The 25,349-nt window shown below is 44.8% G+C and overlaps 1 protein-coding gene across 1 annotated transcript in view; it reads right to left on the minus strand.

The window, feature by feature from the left end:
* The window catches only part of PIP4P2 (phosphatidylinositol-4,5-bisphosphate 4-phosphatase 2), a 50,672-nt gene extending 27,647 nt beyond the window's left edge, over positions 1–23,025 (minus strand). Inside the window, exons 1-4 of the mRNA XM_090040316.1 lie at positions 22,791–23,025; positions 15,275–15,423; positions 12,678–12,784; positions 8,465–8,588 (exon numbers count right to left, since the gene is read on the minus strand). Of these exons, the coding sequence (XP_089896442.1) occupies positions 8,465–8,588; positions 12,678–12,784; positions 15,275–15,423; positions 22,791–22,896 (486 nt within the window). The 5' untranslated portion in view covers positions 22,897–23,025. The remainder of the gene's footprint in view (positions 1–8,464; positions 8,589–12,677; positions 12,785–15,274; positions 15,424–22,790) is intronic.
* Positions 23,026–25,349: the final 2,324 nt, after the last annotated feature.

The raw sequence follows: 25,349 nt of genomic DNA on the forward strand, positions 1-25,349 counted from the left end.
TCTGGATCCAGCCAAGCAGGGCTGGGTGAATTTGGAACTGCTGGAATACTGTATAACAAATGCATTGTCTGCAGAGGAGCTCTCCAGACCCACTGAGTACTTTAATACATGGGCGCCAATCCCATCTGGTCCTGCAGGCTAGATGAGGGATGCCGGGCTGGTCCACAGGCTGCTTCAAGGCCCAAAGACCCTATCCCCCTCCCTCAGCATCATCTAAACTGGCCTGGGCCCTGTGCTACGTGTGGTGAAGATTCTAGAGCAACCAGAACAGGTGTCACATGCAGTGTAGTCCAGCCAAGAGTGCAATGCAGATCTCAGACCAGAGTAGGCATCATGCTGCATGCAGTGCCTGCCCTGGCCAGACTGCACCACACGTGGTACCCACAGTGGAACTGTGCCTACTCCAGCCAGTCCAGGACCCATACTACATGTGGCATGTGCAGGTACTACAGCTGGGGCAGGCACCGCATGAGGCCAGCATCCTGAGCCCTGCCTGCAGGGCTGGTCCAGCATGCATCATGCCCTGTGTGGGTTTGTTAAGACCGAAGAGCAGCACCTGTGACAATGGCAGGGCATCCAGGTCACATCTGACACCATTGCTTTAATAGAATACTTAACTCCATAATTCATTAATCATTACTGGTCAATTTAATTTACAAGCTTCAAATAAGCAGTTCTCAACTGCTCAGATTAGCTGTCAGAAACGCCTCCCAGCAGCTGGCTGGAATGACCCAGCTTGGGTCCAAGTTTGGCCAGCACCAGGAACCAGGCATCATTACTGCCGCTTCTCCTTACCAGCACACAAAGCTACCTGCTGTCTGGCCATGGCACAAGTGAAATCCCCTGCTGCCAAAGCCCCAGCTCCACAGGTCAGATCCAATGGTTTCCAGAGCTGGATCCAGTCCATGGGGTACAGACTACTGTTCCATGAACTAGATCTTGTCAACTTCATGATTTCTGCTATAGGCATAGGGTGCTCTGAGTAATACGATAACAAACCTTAAGGTCACAAAGTTGAGCCACAGGTTGTTCCTAGTTAGCAAGCACTGCTTATGTTAAGTTTGAAACAGGCGATGTAACTGTCTGTTTCGAAACTATGCATCTAAACAGAATATACTGTACAATGGCTTTCAGTTCTTGAAGCAGTATTTTCTTACATTTATACAAAACCAAGAATACTGGTTTATCTGTTGAATAATAATAATGTAGATTAAAGTAATTCAATTGCAACAGAAGCATTAATTTTTTTCCAGCTAAGAGTAAAAAGCATCACTTGGAGAGACGGATTAACATGGGTTATAGGTAGTTAAAAGCTGGCAGTATGAAGACAGAGGAAGAGAGGTCAATCTTGTAATTCCCAAAGCAGTCTTTGCAAATGACCAAACAACAATGCAAAAAAATCAAGCTAGTAGGCCTCATCAGCATCAGTCCCAGCTGGTGGAATTTAGAAAGAGATTAAGCTGGAGTGCAGGGATCCTGTAGGAGCCCCAAGTAACACAGAGGGAAGAACTGCACATTATCCAATTTTGTAATTTTGGACAAAGAGACAAACTTCTTCATGCATCTGAATCTGTATTTATCTGGGACTAGGTGGTTGGTTTGTTTTTAAAAACAGGCACATGCCTGCACTAGTATTTTAGTCAAAGACTTCTCCCCACTCCCATCCTCAGGTTCCTTCTAGACCAGAACACTGCAGAAGGAAGGCTATTCTTAGATCCAAAGCAGGAACATTAATTCTCTTTCAAAGATTAACTGCAAACTGGAAAGTCCAAGTCTTGCCACCCTCAGAAAACAATGCAAAACCCATCCATCTCCAACAGGTATCCCCTCCAGAATGATTACTATGATGTTTCACCTAGAAAGAATGATGACTACAATGTTTCACCGAGACTATAGAAGTGTAAACAGTCCCACTTACAAAGCAGTAAAACTACTGAAGGAACATAGTTACATAGTTCTTCTGAATGACAATGCTTTTCTTGTGTTCTATATGATGCCTACACATACTATAGCAACAAGAAATTAAATATATTTTTGTGTTAAGGTACTAAAAGGAGTTCTTGACACTTGAAATTCTCTCTCCTGTCTTGCACTCATCCATTTGAAGTTTCACAGAGTGAACTACTGGTGTAACTTAGTTAAAAGTTCACAACAGATTTTAAACAGGCCATGCGTGTCCTGAGCACATGAAAACACAGATGTGTCAGAAGAGCTCAGTTATTAAAATTAGATATCAAAGTGACATTCCTTTCATAATCTTGTTTAAGTTTGTGGACAGGAATATGCACCTGGAGAAAAACCCTTGAAGTTTTCCAGGCTGCCATCCACTGGAAAGTATGCTGTATGTGAAGTAATTAAAATCCTACTGAATGTTCCCACCTTCACATTTTAAAAATTCCTCTGCAGCAATATATTAAATTATGAGAAAGAACAAAATTAGAATGCCCTACTTACCAACTGCCTCTCTACCTACAGAAAGTGTCCATTAAAAAGAGAATAGGGGTCTAACAAAGCTACCTAGACAGGAGAGATTCAGACAACAAAAGTTTCTGGCCCCATTAACAGTCAATGGAAGAAGCCTCTTGAGAAAACTAGATAATGACGGTTGTTGATAGCTAAGTACAACATTTAATGTATTTTGCTTAGTTTAACAAGTAACTAATCATGATTTTCAAAACTAAAGTCACCACTGGGTAAGGTAAGAATACCTCATCCAACGCTTAAGGTAGAGCCTGTAATTTGCGCTCATTTCAAGGGACTAATCCAAATTCCCAAGTTTGCCTCAGTAGATTTGATTTTCTGTTGGGAAACACCCTTTGTGTCATTAAAATTGAAATTTCTGATTAGACAATAATCCAATTCACAAAATGGATGTTCTGAAACACTAGAGGGGGATTTCAGAGACCCACGAGAATTTATTTCTGTTACAGATTTTCTAGGTAAACAAACAGCCCATCTGAGGAGAGACAAGCGTTCCTACAGGAGCTGGCGGCATGGTGGAGTGCCATCATGATGGTGGGGACACAGAGGACGGGGGCGGGGGGAGGAAGAGGGCGAGGCCAGCACAGCTGGCCTGCCCTCTCTCCCTGCCCTACTCCCTGGAGATGGAGGCAACGGAGTGGACCTGCCCTGCTCCTTGCAGGTGGCGACAGAAGTAGCAGGGGGACGAGGACACCGACGCTTGCCTCGGCTCGCCCCTCCCCCCTTCCGTCATCACTCCCTGCAGGGGTGATGTGGGATGACGTGGCAGCGGCAGGGGGGAGAAATAGCAAGCACACCGCAGCAGCAGCGCGGTGAGGAGGAGAGAGGCCTGGGCCCAAGGATTGGGAGAAACTGGGCCACAGCAATGGGGGTAGAAGCTGGGCTGGGCTGACCCAGCAGCAGCAGGTTAGGGGGGGAAGAGCAGGCTCGGAGCTGACGTGAGGAGGGGGGAAAGAGTGGGACCAAGCCCGAGCTGGGGGAGAAGTGGGCCCACCATGGCAGTGGGGGGGAAAACAGCGGACCCAGCCCAACACTGCAGCAGCTGGGAGATGGCAGGGGCAAGCCTCCTCCCCATCTCAGGCCTAGTCCTAATCCTCCCCCAACCCCCCACCCCTGCATCAGCTTTGAGCCCACTCTTCCCAGGGTGATCATGGAACACCTGTAGATGCAGCCAGCCCTGCCGGCAGTGGGTGGCAAGCGGCGACTACCTGCAGGCACCGCCAACAGGCGCTTTTTTGCAAGGGATGCACGTGCACCCCCGCCCCACCAACTCCTTGCATATTGGGGCCCCCAGTGAGAAGTAGGCAGGGGCTTTGCCTTGCTCCTCCAATCCCCCTGGGAACAGGAGGAGGACTGCAACAACCCTCAACTTCCCCAGACCAGAATCACCCCAGTCTTGGGAAGATGCAAAGAGCAGGGGAGAGAGGGCTGTTGCAAGCTGAATGCTTGTACTGCTCCCTCTTCTAGAATCACTTAGCGGTAGAAGTTTTCCACCACTAGAAATGAACACTTATAAGCAGTCGTTGTTGAAATACTGTAAACCTCACAGCCCATATATTAAATGAAATAGCTAAACCACTTCAAGGGATGAACCATAGGCAACACAGAAGACTACTTAAGATTCAGAACTTTGGGTCCCACTTACTAAATCTATCACAGCTGTCTACAGCAGTCTTTTCTGTTAAGTATTTACCAACACTGCTACTGCTGGCTCAGCTCCACCAGTGGCAGCAACAGTGGAAATTAGTACAAAAACTTTCTACAATTACTAGAGGTTTCTACAGCATGGTTTGGCAGGTGTTGCACGCTGTCTGGGAGCTGGGGCCACTAGGGCTGAGCGCTGCTGGGTTCCGGGTGACTGACGGAGCTGCACCAGCTCCCAGACAGCGTGCGGTGCCCTGCTGAGCTGTGCTGCACCCATGAGATGGGGCAGCTGCCACATGGGTGCCAGGCGGGGGAGGTGCGGGTGATTCCCGGTGCCCTGCACTGCATGGGGGGGCTCTGCCACGAGCCCTCAGAGGCCCTGATTGCCGCTGCCAGAGCCAGTGAGTGCGAGGCTTAAAAAATAAAAAAAGGGGTCGGGACTAGGCTGGGGCCGGTCGGAAGCGGGATGGGGCTGGGCAGGGCAGCCATGTGGGCATCTCCCATGGCTCTCTCTGCCCAGGAAAAGGCAGGAGAAGCCACGGGAAAACCTGCAGCCACCCAGCTGTGCTTGCCTTTCCCCGGCCAGTCTGAACCTCTGAAACAGCATTGAAACTCCTAAACAGATCTGGCCAAATCGAAACAGAGCAGTGATCTGAAACACCAAAACAAATCACTGTCCTCCTAAATCGCTGAATCTGAAATTGAAATGAGACATAGCCATTTCACACAGCCCTGGCCTTGGCCAAGAGAGACGTTTCACTGCATATCTGAGAGGAAATGGAAGGGATCTACAAAAAAATGAAGGACAGATATACATTCTGGAGTACTGTGTCCAGTTCTGGGCGCTGCACTTCAAGAGAGATGTGGGGAACCTGGAGAGGGTCCAGAGGAGGGCCACTTGTATGCTTGAGGGCCTCTGTGGCCAGCCCTATGAGGAGAGGCTGAGGGACCTGAATCTCTTCAGTCTCCACAAGAGACTGATTGCCGCTGCCAGAGCCAGTGAGTGCGAGGCTTGTGGCTGCCTACAACCTTATCAGGGGCCAGCAGCAGGGACTCAGGGAAAGTCTGTTCCCAGGGCCCCCCTTGGAGTCACCAGGAACAATGGCCACAAGCTGAGGGAGGATAGCTTTAGGTTAGATATTAGGAAAAACTACTTCACGGTAAGGGTGGCCAGAGCCTGGAATAGGCTTCCCAGAGAGGTGGTGCTCTCACCTTCCCTGGAGATCTTCAAGAGGAGACTGGACAGGCACCTGGCTGGGGTCTTGTGACCCCTGCCACCCCCAGTGCTCCTTCCTGCCCATGGCAGGGGGTTGGACTAGATGATCTGTCGAGGTCCCTTCCAACTCATTGATTCCATGATTCTGAAGAGACAAGGACATCCTAGTCTACCTGTAGTTGGAATACTATGGTAAAAGATACCTTTACAGAATAGTCAACAAACAGTTACTCATGGGAAAAGTAAGAGAGAAAAGAACTATTTCATACTAAAAGTTCCTCTGGAAATCCAACTCTCTCTGGTTTATTATCCTATTTAATGTCAAATAGGGCATAGGTAGAGACCTACCGAATTCAGAGCAGAAGCGGGCTCTGTGGCAGCTCCTTTCACCTTGCAGGTTCCCTCACATACCCCTCCTCATTGCTGACTGGTTGAGGCACCCTATGGGTTCTGCTGCTTGCCGCTGACCAACCAGGAGGCAAAAATGGCACCTTATTTAAAACCATAGATTTTTGCCTCCCTGCCAAATCAAGAGTGAAGGGCAGTCCCCTCTCCCAATCAGTGGGAGGGGGAGAGGGAATGTGGGGAAACCTACAAGATGAAGAGAGATGCTGCACAGCGTGCTTCCACCATGAATTTGATAGGTCCCTAGGCAGAGTTATAGTTATAGATCATGCTTTACTACCATGATACCTTTGGGGACAAGTGTCCAAAACAGCTGTGATCTAAAGCAAAATGCATTCCATCACAAACAGGTCACTTTGAAGCAAAAAGAACTCAATACAATTTAAGCAAAAAATTAGATTTCACAGATTACTAGATAAAAAATAATTAGGTACAGTCAGCAAATCTTTTGCTTTCACAATTTTCTAGTACTAGAGAGGTTGCAAGGGCTTATCTTGACACACAAATGACATGGGCTTAAAAATGTGACTAGCAATGTGATTTGAAGAGTCAAACAAAATACCATATTTGAAAACTTAGTTATTTAAAGGCTTAAATGCAGTAGGTATGAGTATAACAATTACTATAGTCTTCTTCATACACGGAATCCCACTTCACAGAAGAACAGAATCTGAAGTCCAAGTAAATTATGGAATTAACAATTTTGATTTTGCCTACAGAGGTAGGAGCACAGATAATTAAAGCCTCAGTGTTTATGAGAATGTCTGAATAACGATGAACTAGAAGGAGAATTTGATTGCACTGAATCTTTCTAATAAAAGAAAGCTAAGTAAAGGCTTGTCTGTCCTACTTATTTTAGTTTATAAAACTTTGCTTCTGCCAGTACAGATTGAACTAAAGCAGCCCAACACCTAGATTACAACTCTACCCGACTTCACTGTTCAGGCAGGATTCTGGTAGGACTCTATAATGTTTTTTTTAATTTTAGCACTAGAAAGATTACTCATGTTAGAAGATGATTTTTATTAAAAGATTGTATATGGACCCTTTAAAAATTGCTCTTGGTGGTTGAAGACTTTTTTTAAACAGCATCTTACGTAAGTGTACACATACCATGGTCATGCAGTTCTGAAACAGTCCAAATTAAACACATGTGTACCTGCTTAAGTCAGAATTAAACTCATGAGTATGAGCTTAACTTTTCTGATGTCTGAGGCTAAGTACAGACAGTTAAAAAGCCTGAGGCTGAATCAGTTCAATGTAGGCAGCTTCCTTTAAGCTGTATAGGTTGAACTGATAACAAACTGAACTGACATTCAGTTTTCAGTTGGGAAAGGCAGGGAATTTCCCACTTCCCACCTCCCTTCCCAGCTGCTGATTGCTTCAGCCACTGCCACAGTAGGGAGGGAGCAGAAGTCCTTCAGGCCGGATGCCTGCCTATGCAACCCAGCACAGGGGCAGTGGACAGCCCCCACCTTGGGGAGCTTCCCCTCACCCTAGCTCAGGCCCCCAACCTGGGGCAGCCCCAGGGAACTCTGCAGGTTCAGGAAGTGAAGAATTGCCTTCAGCTCTCAGGGTTCCCCAGCCCTAGGCAGCCCAAAGGCTGGAGGTGAGGGAAGCCCTGCAAGATGGGGGCTCCCCAGTGCCTCCATGCTGGGCTGCATGGGGGGGGGGGACACTCAGCCTGAAGGACTCCTTCTCCCTCCCTCCTGTTGTAGCCACTGAAGCAAATCAGCAGCTGGGAAAGGGAAGGGGCGAGGGCTGCCAGGGTCTGAAAGCCCCCACCATAGGGACTTTCCCTCCCCACCACTTGCTGTGCAGACCCTGGCTAGGGAGACTTGGGTTCTGTTCCCCTGCCCCACCCCCATCCATATGGACAGACAGACAAAGTCAGGAAGCAGGCTAAGGACCAGAGGGCCAAGGCAGTCCCTGTTCCATGGGGGCAGGCAACATAGCCCAGGGCTGCAAAGCATCTTAGGATGTCAGAGGACTGCGAGATAACTTGAACCAGGAAGGGATCTGGGACAGAAATTCCATAAGCTAGCTTGATCTAAATGCATTAAGGGATCATGGAAATCAGGAAGTTCAAGAAAAGGATACACAATTATTTGAGGGAAGCTCATTTCTCTGTCCTCCCACACAAAAATAATTCAGTTATTTGCTCAAGTTCTCAAATGTTTTCAAATTTAGATATAAACCGAAGTTCCAGTCTTTCAAGGATGATATGTGCTTGTCTTCACCTGCTTGGTTAGAGTTAAGCATGCACCCAAGTTCTGCATAACTGGAGTCCAGGCAGAGAACGTTTCATCCAAGAGTGCAAGTTCTAGAAAGTTATACGTAACTGAAAAAGTTAACTATAACAAGCACCAACTATACTATCTTAACTATCATGGAACATAACCAGTACTTGTACGCTAACAAAAACAGGTCCTTATACAGTTTTCCCCATCAGTAGGGCAATAATTATGGGTTTGACTGATCCCTAGATGCAAGAAATACTGGGAATTCCTTGAACATACATGTGGGAAAAATCCCAGCTACCAACTGTTCAGATGTGTTTTATCTCAAAACATGAAATCAGCTCACCAAGAGCTTTAGTTTCACATCAGTGATAGATGGCTGGGAAGACTCTAGGATGCAATTCCAGGACTTTCGATAGTAGCAGATATGAGAGAGAAAATTTGGCCTTTGAATTCGCAATGCACACTGGTTACTTACCAAAAATGTATTTCCACAGTGTCCACACACTACCCTAGTACCATCTGGTTGAACAGGCAAGACAGACTGAGCTGGCTGTTCTTCTGGAATCAACATCACTGGACCAAGATTAATGATGCGTCTACTGGGGTAAGAATATTAAATGCATGTTATCATTAGGCTGGTGAAGGGGAAGGCATATGCAAGTGATTAGCGCTAGATACAAACATGTCTTTATACCTATAAAATGTATTAAAATATTAAAAATGCACTCATTTGGGTCTCTCTCACTACAGGGTTTTCCAAATAGATAAAGGATTTCTTCCCTTCCCCCTGCTCCCACTGGAGGTTATATTACCATCCACTTAAGTGGAAACTATTTCAAGAGAAAAGGCATAGTCAGCAAATGGCAAAGAGCCTGGGGTTTATAAGAACTCTCTCTCAGACATAGTCCATCAAGCCTGGAATAACCAGACATTCAAGCTTGTGATCTGGGATAGGCAGAAGTGGCCAGAGAAAATATGCAGCAGAACTAAGGAATATTTTTTGGTCTTCTGGCCAAAATTATTTCCCCAATCAGTTTCTATCCTGATTAAAAATGAGGCATTGCTCCCTATTATTTCCTCCAGCCAAATTGCTTCTTCCTGCCCTACCCAGTTCACCCTAAACCAAACCAGGCAAACTCCCTATACCTTCTGTAGCCAAAAAGTCAGTCAATCTCGTGGATCAGAAGAATACTGGAAATGCTAAGATTTGCTTAATCAAAAACTTTTAATACACTAAACCCAGGGTGTCAAACTCATTTGGTCCCATTAACCAGATCCAAACTATGGGGCTTCTTGTAGGCTGCAGAGCCCACCTCTGGCAGCAGAGCAATCAACAGTAGCATTAACCCCTTAGGTTCTGGCAGCTGCACAATTCTTGCTTCAGACCTACAGTCCTAACAGGGATCCAAAACTGGGAATTCACTAGTGAAGCAAGCAACATTAACTGCCCCGGTGCTGCCCTTGCCAATGTAATTGCTCTGGTAGCCACTGGGATTAATGCCCCCCCCCCGAAAGTCCTAGAGGCCACATGTTTGATACCCCTGCATTCATCTAACATCAAGTTCACCCTACCGATATATATCAGTGCCATATCAGATTGGCACTGATAAAAGCAAAATTAACATCAGCAGCTATTGGCTTTTTTGGCTGGTATAGCCAACAGTGTACCAATAAATGTAATATGCCTTCTGCCTGGGGCCCCCAGACACCATGCACAGGTGCACAGCTGCATGCATGAACACAGCCAGGAACACACTCAGGCAGTGTGGAGAGCAGCACCTTGCAGGTAAGTCTGTGGATGGGAAGAAAATGGGGAAGAGGGGGCAAATTAAGGCCCCCCCCCACAGTGTGGTAGGGCATGGGGCAGGGGCAAGGTAGTGAATGGAACCCTGCGGCCCAGGCAGGGAATGGGATGGAGCCGTGGGAAGCTCATCCAGGGGATCAGCGTCCCAGCACTTAAAAATTGCAGCTGGGGCACTTGAATTAATGTTCACTGAAAGAGCTTTGGTTCAAGCACCACCAACACCATTTTTAAGCACCGGGATGCTTTTAATTGGAGTGAAGCCCAATGGGGCAAGGGTGGAGATGGGCTGCCTGCTGTGGGCTTGGGGCTCTTTGTCCCAGGAGCCATGTACTGGCCATGCCACACACCCTACTCATCTAGCATCAGAAGGAACAGCTCACCACCACCACTGCCACCAGACAGGCAGGGGATGCGGCATGGCCAGCATGCAGCTCCTGGGGCAAAGGCAGCAGGGTGAAGAACCCTGAGTCCACAGTGGGCAGCCTGCTTCTACCCTGGTGCCGCTCCAGTTAAAAGGATCCCAGCGCTTAAAAATTGTGGTGGCAGTGCTTGAACTAAAGCTCATTCAATGGGCTTTAGTTCAAGTGCCCCTGCCACCATTTTTAAATGCTAGGACAAGCCACCCATGGCTCTGTCCCACTCCCTGCCCTGGCCCTAGGGGCAGATCAGTGAAGGATCCTGTTCACAGGGGGCCTCGATGTGCACACCCTATGCTGCTTCCCTTCCACAGACTTGCCTGTGGGCCCTGTTTTCCACGCTGCCCGGCTGCATTCCTGTAAATCAGTTATTGTATCGGTATCAGCTGATATGCTTGGTGAATGATTTGCTATCTGTATCAGTGCACCCCAATATGATACTAATAAAGTCATCAATTTCTAGCTCTTAATACCATGTAATGTCAATGTGTGTCATTTGCTTGATTTTATGATCAAATAATCCACACTGGATTATTCCATATTTCCAATTTAGTTATGTAACTTGTTCATGCAGAATGACAGCACATGAAAAAAAAAAAAAGATAGAAAAATTCTCATTGAGTTCTGCTCATTTCTGGCACTGGAAACCTGACAGCGGTATGGCGGTGGGAAACAACAAAGTCTTGCAATGCACAAGGTCTCTCTCCCTCTGTCATACTGGCAGAGTTAAGATTTGCAGACACTATCGTTGAGCTGGTTCCTCTTTAGAATAGGTGGCAGGATTCACAGCAGGCCATTCTCTGTGAAGGGCTCTCTACAGAAGGAACTGCCTACAGACTGGTCAAAAATCTGCTCAGTTATCCCCACAAACAAGGCATATCTTAGAGCTGCTCAAAAGGTATCACTGTTGGAAATGATCATTTAATAAGATTAGGGTATTTAGGTTTTTTGCTGCATTTTTACCTGTATATTAGATACTGTGACAAAAGCAGGACAAGAAATGTCTGTCCCATCCTGCAAGTATGTCTGAGATTTCAGAAGCTTTTCTTCTTCTGCACTGGCACAAAACAAGACGTTTTCAAGCTTTCCCAAGAGGAAAGATGCCCTTCCCATGCTCCAGATCAAGGTTGGTGGTCAGTGCAGATAATGTGGTGTAGGCTTTGCTCTGCCTAATTGGTTCAGTTGCAGCTCCTGCACTTTGCAGTTAAATGCTGGGACGCTGATCCCCTGGACAAGCCACGCACAGCTCTGTCCAAGGGATCAGCGTTCTGACACCCGGAGAGGGTGGGAGGGAGGGAGGGACAGAGGAAGAGATTACTGCTATATAGAGCCTGTTATGGCACTCATCAGGGAGTTGTGTATAATGAATATTTTCTTCTTGCAATGAATATTTAATTATGTATACAAAGCTCCAACAGTACAGGCTGAGACTCACACTAGAACACCTGCATGTGCCTTGATTAGAACACTCACTTGAGACATGATGCAGGAGACCCAGGTTAAAGCCACTGCTCTAAAATCAGGCACTAAAAGGATTTGAACCAATGTCTCAAACACCCTAGGTATCTGTCAGGATCAGCAAGCTATCAGCTCCTTGCAATTGTAGATGCTTCAAATTTAATGGGAAATCCCCTTATGGATATAAAAAGAATTCTTCACTGACATAACTTTTCACATGCTGTATGAAAAGATTCAGGTTTTAACTAAGCTAGTGTTTTCCAATTGGGAGGGGGAGGAAACAGCTGAAAAATTCCAACCAGTTCGAGTTACAACTAGGATAGTGAGAATTTCACTCATGGTACTCAAGTATGCACCAGAACCATCCTATGCATTGAGAGAGGCCTCTTTTTTTAAGGCTGGAAGAACACAACATCAGATTGCTTAAGTCAGCTAATTATTCTAAGTAAAGAGTAGCAATACATCTTCAGGGTGTTTTGAAGAGGAAAGGATAGGTGACACTTCTTCAAAGAGATATTGCAAGTTTTCACAGTTTATGAGCTATAAAAAGGGGTGTAATAAAGTAAGTTGTGTACTTGCCACTTTTCTGGGGAAAATAAGACGCAGCATTTACCAGAATTTAAGTGTTCACTCCATTGTATTGTTACTGCCTTCATATATTCCTTGTAAATCATATAAACATGCAACTTAAGTGAAATACCATTCCATAAAAAGTAGAGATATTTGAAGCCAATCCCAAACAGACTATAGTTACTATGGCACAAGGTATTATTTTTTCTTTAAGTATGTTAACATAATGAATCAGGTAAATTAATATCGGCCAGAGTTCTACACAAATGCTTGTAAATATAGTTTTAATGAAATGATCAAAGTCTATACTTTCTTTATTTTATAATGACTTAAATATCTGTGTACCTTTAGCTAGTTATTTACCGTATTTGCATTACAATATAATCCTAGTAATTTTATTATAAATGAAATGGAACTACTGCAGTTAAGAATTTTCTTACCAGTTGGGTCTTGGACAGCCTATTCTTCGAGATGTATCCTTACAGATTAGGAGACAATTACATGGGCATCTAACATACTTCTTCCCTGAAGGAGGGTTTTTGATTGGCTAGACCAGAAAAAGGAGACAGAAATTAGACTTGAAATAATGAACTTTGCTTTATTTTTGAATTCCTTAAAGGTATGGCCATATGGACATCTTAGCCACTCTGAAAAGAATGAGAGAGCTGCTACACCACAGCATGCAGCAGATGATACAGTTTAACTGCCAATGGGATATGGCACTATGGTCACATCATCCTTCAATGCTGTGAGCTCCAGTCTCGTCTACCAGGCACACATGTAATGAGCTCTCTGCCTCTACCACACTCTCCTTCTCAGTTTCCTGGACCTAATCCTGATTAGGTTTGTATGAATCTGTATCAGTGGTACTCAAATCTTTTGGCCCCATTGGTCAGATGATTGGCACCTGGCTGGATCAGGCCTCATGCATCTTGGCCCCATGCACCCAATATAGTGTGCAAGGCTTTTATATAGCCTGTGGGGCTCCCCACGGGTTTTCAAATTTGGCAGCAGGGGAGCAGCAATTCAGGCTGTCCCACTGCCAAGTTTTCAGTCCCATGTGGAGTTCTGAGGGCCAGATGATCCCCAGCCCACAGGCCAGATCTGGCCTACTGAGCTGTGTCAAACACCATTAGTTTATATCAATATAAATTAGCTAATAGTCCTTAACTTGATAGCAAATGGAGCCAGGTTAGAGTTGGAGCAACTTAGTTCCATTTATTTCTGCAGAATTATGCACTGTAACAGCTAGTATTAGTATCCTGCTAAAAATAGAGTACGCACATATACTTAAGGTATTGCAATAAAAAAAGTCACCATGAGGTAAATTAGGGTGTGAATTAATAGTGGTTTAAGGTAGTGGTGCCCAGTTTCCCACCCCTTGCGTGCCAGATCTGGCTGGTGGTCCTCATCTGGCACCTGGACTGGGCACAGCGAGCACCATTTAGCCATGAAGAGGCAGGCAGGAGGCAGTATGGTCCTAAACCAGCCCCAAGGAGAGTGAAGTGGGGAGAAGGAGGAACAGCCTGGCCCTGACAGCCATACAGGGCTTGCTGCTTGGCAAGCTGGCAGGGCACGGAGGGTGACCATATTAATAGTTACTGCTCCCCTGCTATCAGATTTCCCAATCCAGGTGGAGCCCCACAGACCAGATGCCAAGGCTCCACGGGTTGTATCTGGCGCATGGGCCAAAGGTTGAGCACCCCTGGTTTAAGCTACTCCACTAATTGCCTTGCTGCATGCTCTGACAAATGCAAGTTAGCTAACTCCTCAATGAAGTAGGGCAAATTGCTTTGTGGTAAGGCTAAAAGTACACATACAGGCAGTGACCAAAGAGAACCTGTACTGTTAAGTTCACACCCTAACTTATCCCCAGTAGTTTCTATAATCACAACTATAATATACAGCCACCAGTGAACATATGTATAAAAAACAAACCAAGGATTTTATGACCCAGTGGAAAAAGTGAAACATTCATATCCTGAGAATTGTAATTGCATTAAGCATTAACTTAAATGTTTTTTAAACAAATAACCTTGCTTGAAGTAGTAAATGGATAAGCTTTGCCTTTTCATGATGAACCCACTGACTGCACGGAGGTTCAGTTCAGTGAAAACAAGATATTTCAAAATAAAGTAGAACCTGGATACTTCACAGGGTTAGGTCCTCCCTCTTCTGTGAAGATAAGGATTTCCAGAGTAACCAGAGGAATACAGAGACACAAACAGCAGGACTGCTAAGCTTTTATTTCAAATGGCATTTCTTTGCTGATTAGCTGTACAGGACTACTAAGTGAAAAAGCAGTGCCCTTTGAAGAAAGCCACACCAAACAGCTGACTGGTTTGCCCTTAATTTGGCAACCTGCCGCAAATCAAGCTGCTTCCAAACCACCTGGATAATGACCACCTCTCTGTTCTACTACATCAACTACTAACACAGGAATTCAGCTTCTATGTTTCCTCTCAAAGGAAAATCATAAATATCAAAAAGCTGAGAGATGTACTCTTGATAATGCTACAGGAGTTCACACTATCAGTTGGCAGGGGAAAAAGGGTTTTACTGTTAAAAGCCAAATTACCATTTTTCTTTTAAAAACATCACATAGATCTGTCAGATTTTTTTTTTTTGGGGGGGGGGGGAGGAAGACAGGAAGGGGCTCATAACCAGTTATCATTACTAAGTTAAAACTAAATGTTCTCAACACTTTCAGTGTTAACCAAACTAGGTAAGATAGCCATACTTTTCCATTTTGCCCAAAGAATCTGTCAACTGTCCATAAGCATCTTCACTTTCCTTAACATATTTCTGATATACTTTCATTTTAATTGACACAGTTAGCAATAACAACTACAATTACTCGACACTTCTCATTATAAAATACTATAACCCTTTGGCAAAGCTTTAAATCACAATACCCTCAAATTTGTCTGCTAGTTCATTTTAGTAGTTACGTGGACATGGGACCTACCCTTTATAGGTAACAGGAATTGATAACAGCATGTCAATAACAACAGAAAAAGCTAAAAACCCAATTTACCGTAGCTTCATTGCAAACTGTGCACTTAACAACATGCTGGTGAAGCTTGCCATCCAAATTGATTAAAGACTGGCACACACGGCAGTTTATTACAGGAACACCACTGGCATCTGGACTGGCAATGGCGGTATATGGAGGTGGGAGTTCCGCTGCAGAGAAATAATGAAAAGAAGTTTAAAAAAAACCCAAACCCTTAGAGATCCCAGGCTCACTCTTCACCAGATAAATATTTCTGTCAATTAAAAATAGTTTGAAACAAGAATAAGAGCATTACTAGTTGGTATGATAATATGAGTAACTGTCAAACTAACTGCACTTATGAGTTTTTTATAAAGGGTCATTAGTCCTACTTCAATGTAAAGAATACTGACAATTCAGAAGCATTACATGACACAATAAGGAAGCAAAAAAGACAGAACAACTACCCCTGTAACCCTGCATTGTTGTTCTCTGAGCATTTGGTACCAGATTCTCTCACTCCAAAAAAGTCAAAGAACAAAAGAAGTTCTTTAAGAGTTAGCACTGATTTCTGAAGGATAAGGAAGAGTTACATAAAACAGACATAGCTGGAGAACTCGGAGCAAAAATGAAATCATCCAAAGAGGGTGAAACACTAGGACAAGTATTTTTAGTGCAATATAAAAAGGTGGGTACTAGAAGCAGCCAAAGAAAGTTAGAGAAAGTGAAATTCAGAATTTCAAGAGTCCCCTTCTTTCCAAGTCCATAAGCTTAATCCTGTAACATGTAGCAACCCTTAAGGTCCTGAGACCCTTCACCTTTCACTGAAGGTAGCTCTTCTGAGAGGCCTACCAATATTTCTAGAAATGGGCCTTCCTGCTGATCCAGCCACCCTTGACCACTGGACACTTGGACTCCCCAAACACTATGATTATCTCATAGACAGCCCCTAAAAATACCTGCAAGCTAGTTGTTCCCATCAGCATAATCTCAATTGCTGAGTCTAAGAATCCCCAGAAATGTCTCTCTTTCTTGAGGCATCTGGAATTCTTTTAGTTAATGGCCCATTTCTCTGAGCGCTTTCATTATAGTGGGGTTAATTTTCCTGTTACAAGCAGAAAATAACTTGGGGGCCTGTCCCAACAATAGCCCCCCCTACCCGTGCTTGTGAGTGGCAATTTATCTTCACCTAATTACACAATGTCAAGAGATACTTAACAATTTTGCCTTCTCCCTTTTCTTTAGGTATGCATTCCTCAATTCCTTGGATTAAACTACGTTCCAAAATCATAAAGATTACCCGCAGATGGCATAATATAATCCAAACAGTGATAAAATCAGCATAAATGATCACAGTATAACACTGGCTTTTCAATGAAACTACATGGCATATCATAAAACAAACTCAAGAAAACATGCATGATATCCCACAAATGCCTCAAAATATTGTGGGAATCATAACAGTCTCTCAGTGGAAGTTTGCAGCACACTATGTGATATTTGGCCCTGGCAAGAATGGAGTGAATGTAATAACACACTGAATCATCTTGGGGTTCTTGCTTCTTTTTTAAGAGGGAAAGTTTTAGTCATTTAAAATTGCTCCTTTAAATGAGGAATAAGGGCCCACAACATGCTGAGCCAGCAGATTTCCCTTTTTCCACTCTCTACAGAAGGCAGAAAGGAAGAGGGTACCAGGTCCATGCTACAATTCAGAAAGACAAAAAAAGAATTTCAGTAGGCAAAAGATGATACAAGGAGTCTTATACGACAACATTCATAAATACCTTTAATCGCTTGTTTTATTAAGACACTAATTTGCATAAATATACTCAGGAGTAGAAAAAAAAAATAAACATAACTGAAGCCTAAAGCCAGAAAAGGTATGAAATGTGAAAAGCTCCCTTTAAGTTACAGAGCCAAGACACACTAAAACAAACTCTACAGTAGCTCACATTTGAAGCTTTTGTTAGCTCCTCAGAGAAACCAAAACGGACATTTTATTCCTGTTTAAAAGAACAGCTACTAGAAAAAAATTAAAATATGACCATCACAGCTGAAAGGCCTAGCATTAGCTCTACCAGGTTTCTCTAGGCATGGGGAGCCACAACATATCCTTTCTTTACTCCGTTACCGTAAGCAGGTTAGGTGCATATAACAAGAATGCTAACCCATCTCCAAATGTTGGACACTGTCCCTCCCCACTATAACAAAACAAAACAAAACGCCCAACAGTTAACCTCAGTTTTGGTAGTTCATAAAAAGCAACTCAAAACACTAATAGAATTTGACTCCAAGTCAAAGAAGAACAGAATTTCTGTAAGTCTGTCATTTGCCCTGGAGTAATTCTGGGGTGACTTCCCCAAGTTATATAGATTCTCCAGAGTTACAAGTGCACAGCCAAAGCAGACATTTCATTAGTTTGGATATGTTCACTTTCATGTTTTCAGCCTCTGATAACTTCCCTTATAGGAACTAATAACCTCTTGTGGATGTTTCAAATTATCATTACAACGTTCTTACTCTTAAATTGTTTGGTTTCTAGACTAGAAAACCACCCTGATGAATGTTTCTGGGAAAGTCATCTTTGCCTGTATCACAAAATGATACTAAGAATGTGGAAATAACAGTACCTACTGCTAAAAGATACTATAAGCACACAAGTCAAGATGACAAATCAAATTCAGGCTAAACATTTAGGAATCTGAAGTTTAAAAATATTTTCTACCATCCATACACTTAACACGAAAAACCTCAGTAGATCATCACAGCTACAGGTTTTTAAAAAAAAAGGTTGGGGGGGGGGCTAGGGTGAATTTTGGGGTGCCTGCTTGCCCTGAGCGCCGGGAAGAGCCTGGTGCTGCTGCCAGACCACAGCAGCAGCCTGCTCTCATCCTGTGCGCAGATCCAGGGGCATGTGCTCCTGGGGAAGAGCCTGGCGCAGCCCCGCAGCCTGCCTGGGGTGCACCTAGCAGCGAGAGCTGCACCCTGCACCAACTGACATTCCCCACTTTGCTCCCTGCTCAACCTGAGGACAGGCCGACACCACCTGCCTGCAGCCATTGGGTTGTGCCGCATCTTTCCCCCTGCCCCTTCCCCTACAGACTTACCTCACATAACAAATTTTCCTTGCATATAACAAATTTAGGGTGTAAAAATTGTCATTGCATAAGAGCAAATTTGCATATACAGAACCCACAAAAAGCAAGGGAAACATGTAATATGGTTAGCCCCAAGAAGATGAGAAGATACTTCCATCACCCTTTAACAACTTTCAATGTCAGATATTCAGAAAGGCAGAGTCCATCTCCAAGGGGAACTGAATCTGTATTTCCTTGATCAGACTGGATGGCTGGGACACAGGCCTATAAAAGGAAATTGTAAGTGAATAATCTTCTGGGGAAAATACATTATTGCTTTAATCACAGCACCCCAAACTGCAGCCCACCTCCAGCCACTGCTCTGTGGACTCTTCCTGGTGGATCATGTAATAGTCCAGTCCCTGCAACCTGGCTTTCCAAGGGTACAGTCCAGGAGAAGGTTTCTCTTGGTGTGTACTGCAAAATAACCATGTTGGTAAACCAACATGCTTCACAAAACTGAGAAGATATTTACTGCTGCCACTAACAGGTTGTAGGGTATATCTGAGCATTCCTGCATTCTGCTATAGACATGCTGCCAGGCCACTTCTTTGAGGAGCATACTTTGCTGCTCCCTCCTACTTCAGAGGACCATGTGTGCCTAATATTTGCTTGCTGTGGCATATACACTAATAGGGTAATAGACTTTTCTAATCATTTACCTAACAGGCCATGATCTTCTGGGACATTATACCTGGGATGAACCCCTAACACAAGCCTATGCACTTTAGAGAGATCCCACCTTTCCGCTTGTGTGAAAAGAAGCTCCCTGCAGGTCTGGTGCTTCCAGTGCACCATACCTTGGGAGTATGTAAGCAGCTACAGACTCCTTAATAAGAAAGAAACAGCTCTTCCTCTTCAAAAAATGTCTTGGTAACAAAATTAAGTCATTCCCAGAATACAAAGAACACACCCAGCACTTAATATAGCCTATTAGCCCAGGTAAGAACAAGCTAGTAGGACCCAAAATACAGGGAGGGCAATAAGGAAAAAGCTCTCTTCCCATTGGAAAAGGAATACTGACCCTAAAAGCCAGAGTCCTTCGTAGTTTAAGGAAGTACATAGGCTGGGTACTGTAGCTTATTAGAACTCACAGTCCAGGTATTCAGGCACCAGTTCTGCAGTTACCCTTTCTTCTTCTTTGCTTTCAGTTAGCTATTCCCGATAACCTCTCTCTCCTATTTCACAGGCCTGCATACTGCTTTTAGTTTTAGCTAAAAACCTTAACTGAGGTGTGGAAATGAACAACAGTGAAGTGCTGGATGCACTGTCAAGATACTCCAGAAGGCTAGGTTTTGTATCAGTCTGAATAAGAGATGTACACTTAACTATAATGACTACAGGACTAATAAAACAGTATCTTTTTGCCTACTTTGTTCTAATTTTTTTAACTTGATATAGTGTCTAGCAAATAATTGCATATGCCAATAAAGTTGTATTTAGTTCTGCTTGACCTTAAACTAAATACTATAGCTGTGGGCCCCACAGCATATTAGTACATCTTGTAGCTTCTCTTTAACTGGAGAAAGATGTGTATTGTGTTGCTGCACCATGCCATCTGCACGTGCCTTTGCAAAATCCTAGATTCATACATGGATAGTGTACTGAACCCTGGAAACTGCACAGGAGCCAAAAGGAGGGTTATCAAATTTATGAGGGATTCTGAGGGCATACGGTCACAGCTGACATAGTACTTTGCCAGGCCTGCCTGGGCAGAGATGCGGAAGTGCTCTCCAACTAGGGCAGAGAACAACTTCTCCCTTCTCTCATTGATGCTAGCTCTACATACTGCAGAGTCCCTTTTCAACTAGCAGACAGCCTTCTTACGAGTAACTGACTGACAGAGGCAAATACCAGGAAACAATAGTCAGTTTATGTAATGTGTCAGAAAACTTGAACCCATTCTTGCAGAACAAAATAAAGGAAGAATACATGTGCCCTTATAAATAAAGGGAAGCAAGGATTTCTTAGGCCAATATCTTCTGTTAGACTAACTGCATAGTTGAGATACAGCTATGCAGTTGGTCCAATAAAAAGATATTACCTTAAAAAATCCTTGCCTCGCATAATTCCTGGACCATCATGGCTACAACCCCACCCTGCTACTACATTTACAAGCAACTTTTATGAACTGTAAGGTATACAAGATTGTTGTTCCAAGTACTTCTTTGGTGAACAAAAGAACTCCATTCACAAGGACTCTGCACCTCTTCTGTGGGAGAACAGAGTTGTTAATACCATGCAGTCATTTGAATTCACCTTCCAGGCCCTCTCTTGACCACAACATGCACATATACCAAGTACTGGCTGGGTTCTTGTGACCCTGAAAGCTATAAGCATTTTGTTTTTTCCTCCATTTCAACAGTCAATATTATTAGGAATAAGACAAGTCAGAGCCAAGTGCTACATCATAAGCTTAAACCTGGGTTCAAGCCTGAGTCACTGCACTGAATCATCCCCATTACATAATTAATAATCTGAAGTGTACAGACATACAGAGAGAATAATGAATACTTTTAAAAAGCCACTGAACATGAGAATTCTTATCCTTTTAAAAAAATATACTGGTTTCTAAAGTGGTTAGGAATAGCCTTCTATTCAGAACTGCCTCCTGTGCAGGCAATCCTACATAATTAAATTCCACCTTAAATCTAATATCCAAGACCTCTGGTTTGGGCCTGGTACTGGCCTGTGCTATTCAAAATGTCAGGTGATTGCTAGTATGTTCCCAGAGCATTAGCAGAGCTGTGTTATTACCATATATCTAGCAAGAAAAGAACCCTATTTTCCGTCAGCTTAAAGGTCAGATCATGGACAACTGGTGCCTTCCAAGTCTGGGGAGGCACCAGATCACCGATGGGGGGTGGGGGGGGCATGACCGATCACCAACTGGGGGGGAGGGGTCCCCCAGCAATCAATCACTGAGCCAGCGGCGAAACTTGAAGTGCATTTCCGATTTCACAGCTGGCACTTCCAGGTGGTGCATGGCCAATCTCAGGGGGTGCACGTGCACCCCCATAAGTCACCAACGGATCAAACTAAATACAAACTGGTTTGCAGGTAGCATTTATCCATTTTCATTTAGAGTCCCATCTACCATATATTCCTGTGTAAAATCGCATGTTGTTTTAGCTCTCGTTATTGTTATTATTCAGGAAAACTAGAGGTTACCCATCTTGTAACAAATGAGAAAGTTAGGGTGCATTTCCACCTCCTTGGAAGGCACTGATTGCAGGACTGGAATCTTGCATTTGAAATGCTCCTACTAAAGCTGAACTAATCTTATTTAGCTTTAACAGTCTGAGCTTTTTCCGGCACTCTGCTTGTTCAAAAGGTTTACCTAGCTCAAAACCAAAACAATACAAAACATACAAAGTAGAGGGTTTTTATCCCCACATATTCAAAATTTAAGTGTACTAATGTTCTTAGCTCCAAGTTTGGGTGGCTTCGTTAAGTAATAAAACCTAAATCCCTATCACTGAGCAGACCTGAATGGGCCACTTTCCCCATACCTATAAAAAGAAAGAACCACAACATGAATTTAAGTCACAAATAGACTAGCACATAAACCTGGCTTTTTAAAAATATGCCTTGTCACATGACACTCACAGTGATGCCTGTTAAATAGCCAGTCCAGGCTGCACAGCTGCTACTGCTTGGTACCAGTCTGCCCAGCAAAGTAGCACTGCACTACCTGGTGTCCACTGGTACATGGCTTTGATAAGCAGTGGAGATTAGATGGAGATTTCTGAGCATTTCCCCCCACTTGACTTCTTTCAGAAATCCTTGCAGCAGTCCCAGTTCTGTACCCCTGAGCTCCCCCCAAAAAGTCTGGCTCGTGACAATGAACTGTTCTTTGGGCTTATGCCTGCCCCTAATTAAGGGGAAAGACTAAAGCCCAATAATTAAAGCTTTAACATGTGAAGTGGTGACTGTAAATAAACGGGTCCCAGCTTGTTCTGCAGCTGGGAACCACTCGGGATTTTTTTACTTCCCATGTGAATTGGGGGATCCACGCTGCCCTTCCCTTAGCACTACCTGTTGTCCCGCAGCTTTCCCGCAATTCCAGGAGAGAGAGAGGAGCCGGGCCGCCGAGCAGCGTGACTCCGAGTGAACAATGGGCTGGAGCAGGAGGGAAATCTCAAGGCCGGGCAGGACCCCCGCCCCCGGCCTGCGGGGCTGGGAGTGTCACCGGGAGAAGCCCGCAGCGGGCGGGCAGGGCTGGGCCCCCCGCCCGGGGAAGGCAGCCGGGGCCCTCGGAGAAGTTGAGGCTCCCCCGTGGCGGGGCAGGGAGCCCCTCAAGGGCACGGCAAGGAGGCGCCCCCAGCCCGATGGCTGCGGAGGCAGCGCCTTGCAAACTCATCGCCCTGCCTCTCCTGCCGGCTGCGCCGCGGGCCCTGCAGCCGCTCCGCGGGCCTTACCTCGGGGGCTGCCGTCGGGCAGGTAGGGAGGCGCGGTCGGGGTGACGCTGCCGGAGCTGGGCGCCGAGAGCAGCGGGGACCGCTCGTCCACCCCCTCCGCAGCCATGACTGCGGCACCGGCAGCAGCAGACAGGAGCTGCCGGGGAAGAGCCCTTCTCTCTCGCTCTCTCCCTCCGTGTGTCACAAGGCAGGGGGAGGAGAAGCAAACAGAGGAGGTTGGGAGTGGGGCCGGGAGGGAGGAGGGGAAAAAAACCCGGAGGGGGGATGGGACTAGGCAGCGCTGCCTCCGTCCATCTCTGCCACGAGCTGATGGATGGGGGTGGCCAGGGGCAGGCCTTGCCCTGAGAGCAGCCTCTGGCGAAGTTGACAGAGCAGGGGGGAAAGCCGAGGCGATGTGGCACCTCCTGCTGTCTGCCACCACCCCGCCTTGGGAGCAGAGCAGGGCAGGGGATCCCTGAGCTTTCTAGCTGCAGCCGGGGTGCTCCTGATGGGAGCTGATCAGGGAAGAGGGCACCTGTGCTTGCCCCCGGCACCTTGGGGCTTGTTCTGCTCAAAGGCCTCTTGCCCTTGCCAGCTTCTCCTGTTCCCTCTTATAGGAGCAACACTATAAGATCAAGAGTGCCATACGCTGAAAAAGATTTTCATGCACAAATTGTTGGAACAGACATGCATGTTTTCCTGCTTCTACTTTAAGTTGTTAAAATAGGAAAATGACTGTTTTCTCTACTTCCTGTATCCCCTTAGTGGGTGGAACTGTCCCCACCTCCCCCCTTCTCTCAGTCTGGCGGGTTTTCTTGCCCCGTGGTGTCAAGACACAATACAAAATTCAAGTCCAAGATACCCAAGAGAAAAAAGGATGTTTTATAAACCACAAGCTCGTCACAGGTGAGAGGTCAAGATAAATAGCAAAAAAGAGTTACAGAGATGGCATAGAAGGCCGATAGCCTCTATAAAGGAATCTGGTGAAGAGGTAAACTTGGGACTTCATTTTGGAGATCTTTGTGAAGAGGATGGTGGCCTTTAAGACAGATTAAATAGATATAGAAAAACCCACACTCTTTCTGTTTTTGAGTCTGCTCATCTGAGCGTGGCCTTCTGGTTTCGCTAAACTCTCTGAGGATGCAAGGCACCACTTAATGTTATTTCTGGCTGAAAGCCCTATCTGGCACCAGCTGGAAATCCCTGAGGGTGGACAGGGGATAACCTTTCCTATTGCTTCTCTGTGTAGATTGCAGAGACAGATGTTTGTCACACTGTATCATCTACATACATCACCAGCTGAACAAAGACTCCCAGGCAAGAACCGCTAATATGTGACATGTAAGTGATAACACAATGCATGCAGTTACTCTGGCTGATGGCATGCTTAAAGTATGAAAGAGATTGCTAGTGTCATCAATGCACCCAGAATCTGGTTATCTAGGGCAACTCAATTTCTTGGAGTCCATTATTTGGTAAATGGTCTTACCTCATTATAAGAACAGTATAATAAGTCTTGATACTGAAGTGATACTAGCCACCACAGTCAGATATTTCGTTAGTATTATCATAACAGTGTTATAAAGGAAGGTCAGATGCCTTCCTTCATAATGATGTTTTTATAAGATATATTACTTAAAGAAGGTTTTCCACATTGATGCTCTTCCATCAGAAAATGCTGATTCCAAAAGATTTAAATGTTTTGAATGAATGTCTTGATTTCATCAAAAGCTTTTGTTGCAAATGATCTAAATGTTTTATGCATATTTCAATGCTGTTTTTTTTTTATTGTAATATATTGGTAATATAATCAATGCTGTATTTACTTGCATACCATTTTTTCCTGAAAATTAGCCATGCAAACTGGGGCACATGTTCTAAGTGAGGAAGCTAATTTCTGTACTAGAACGGAAGCTTGGGAACACTGGAAAGGTGGCATAGGGCTGTGCTCTGCACCAGTTTACCTGAAGCTGAGCCTTCCCAGGGCAGGGAGAAGGGCAGAATCGGAGGCATAACTGAGTGCTTGAGTGCCCTGAACAACAGCACAGGACAGTATCATTGGCTGTAGTGCAGCTGTCAGCTTAAATACTGCTCTTTTTTTTGCCCCCACTCAAGGTCCATGTCCAAGACCGGTATCCCAGTTCCCTCCCCTTCATTACGCTATTGGGTGGAGCCCTGTTATCAGCATCATTCCCCTCCTCTTACTGCAAGGCAATAGCTACAGATTTAACTCTGCCACAGCTTTTGCTGAATTATCAACAGCTGCTGGCCAAGCAGCAGTGATGCCAATGATGGGACTTTGCTCCTGTTCCTTGAATCCGGTGCTTTAAGCCTTGAGTGAGCTGGTGTCATGGCAGGTAAGACTCAGAAAAAAATCTTTTTTTCTTCATTCAGGCTTCCTGAAGCAAGTTGTACATCTGATTCAGGGAGGGTAGAAAGAGGAGGAGGCTTAGGGTAGTACTGAATAAATGTGGTATATTATAGCAAAATGAGAAACAGTGTTTTAGCTTTACTGAAGTACTGGACCATTTGCATCTCTTTTGATGCTTCTGTGAATTAAAAATATCAGAATTTTTATTT

Source organism: Crocodylus siamensis, chromosome 3 (assembly GCF_052110815.1).
Source record: "Crocodylus siamensis isolate JL-2025a chromosome 3, ASM5211081v1, whole genome shotgun sequence".
Lineage (NCBI taxonomy): Eukaryota > Metazoa > Chordata > Crocodylia > Crocodylidae > Crocodylus > Crocodylus siamensis.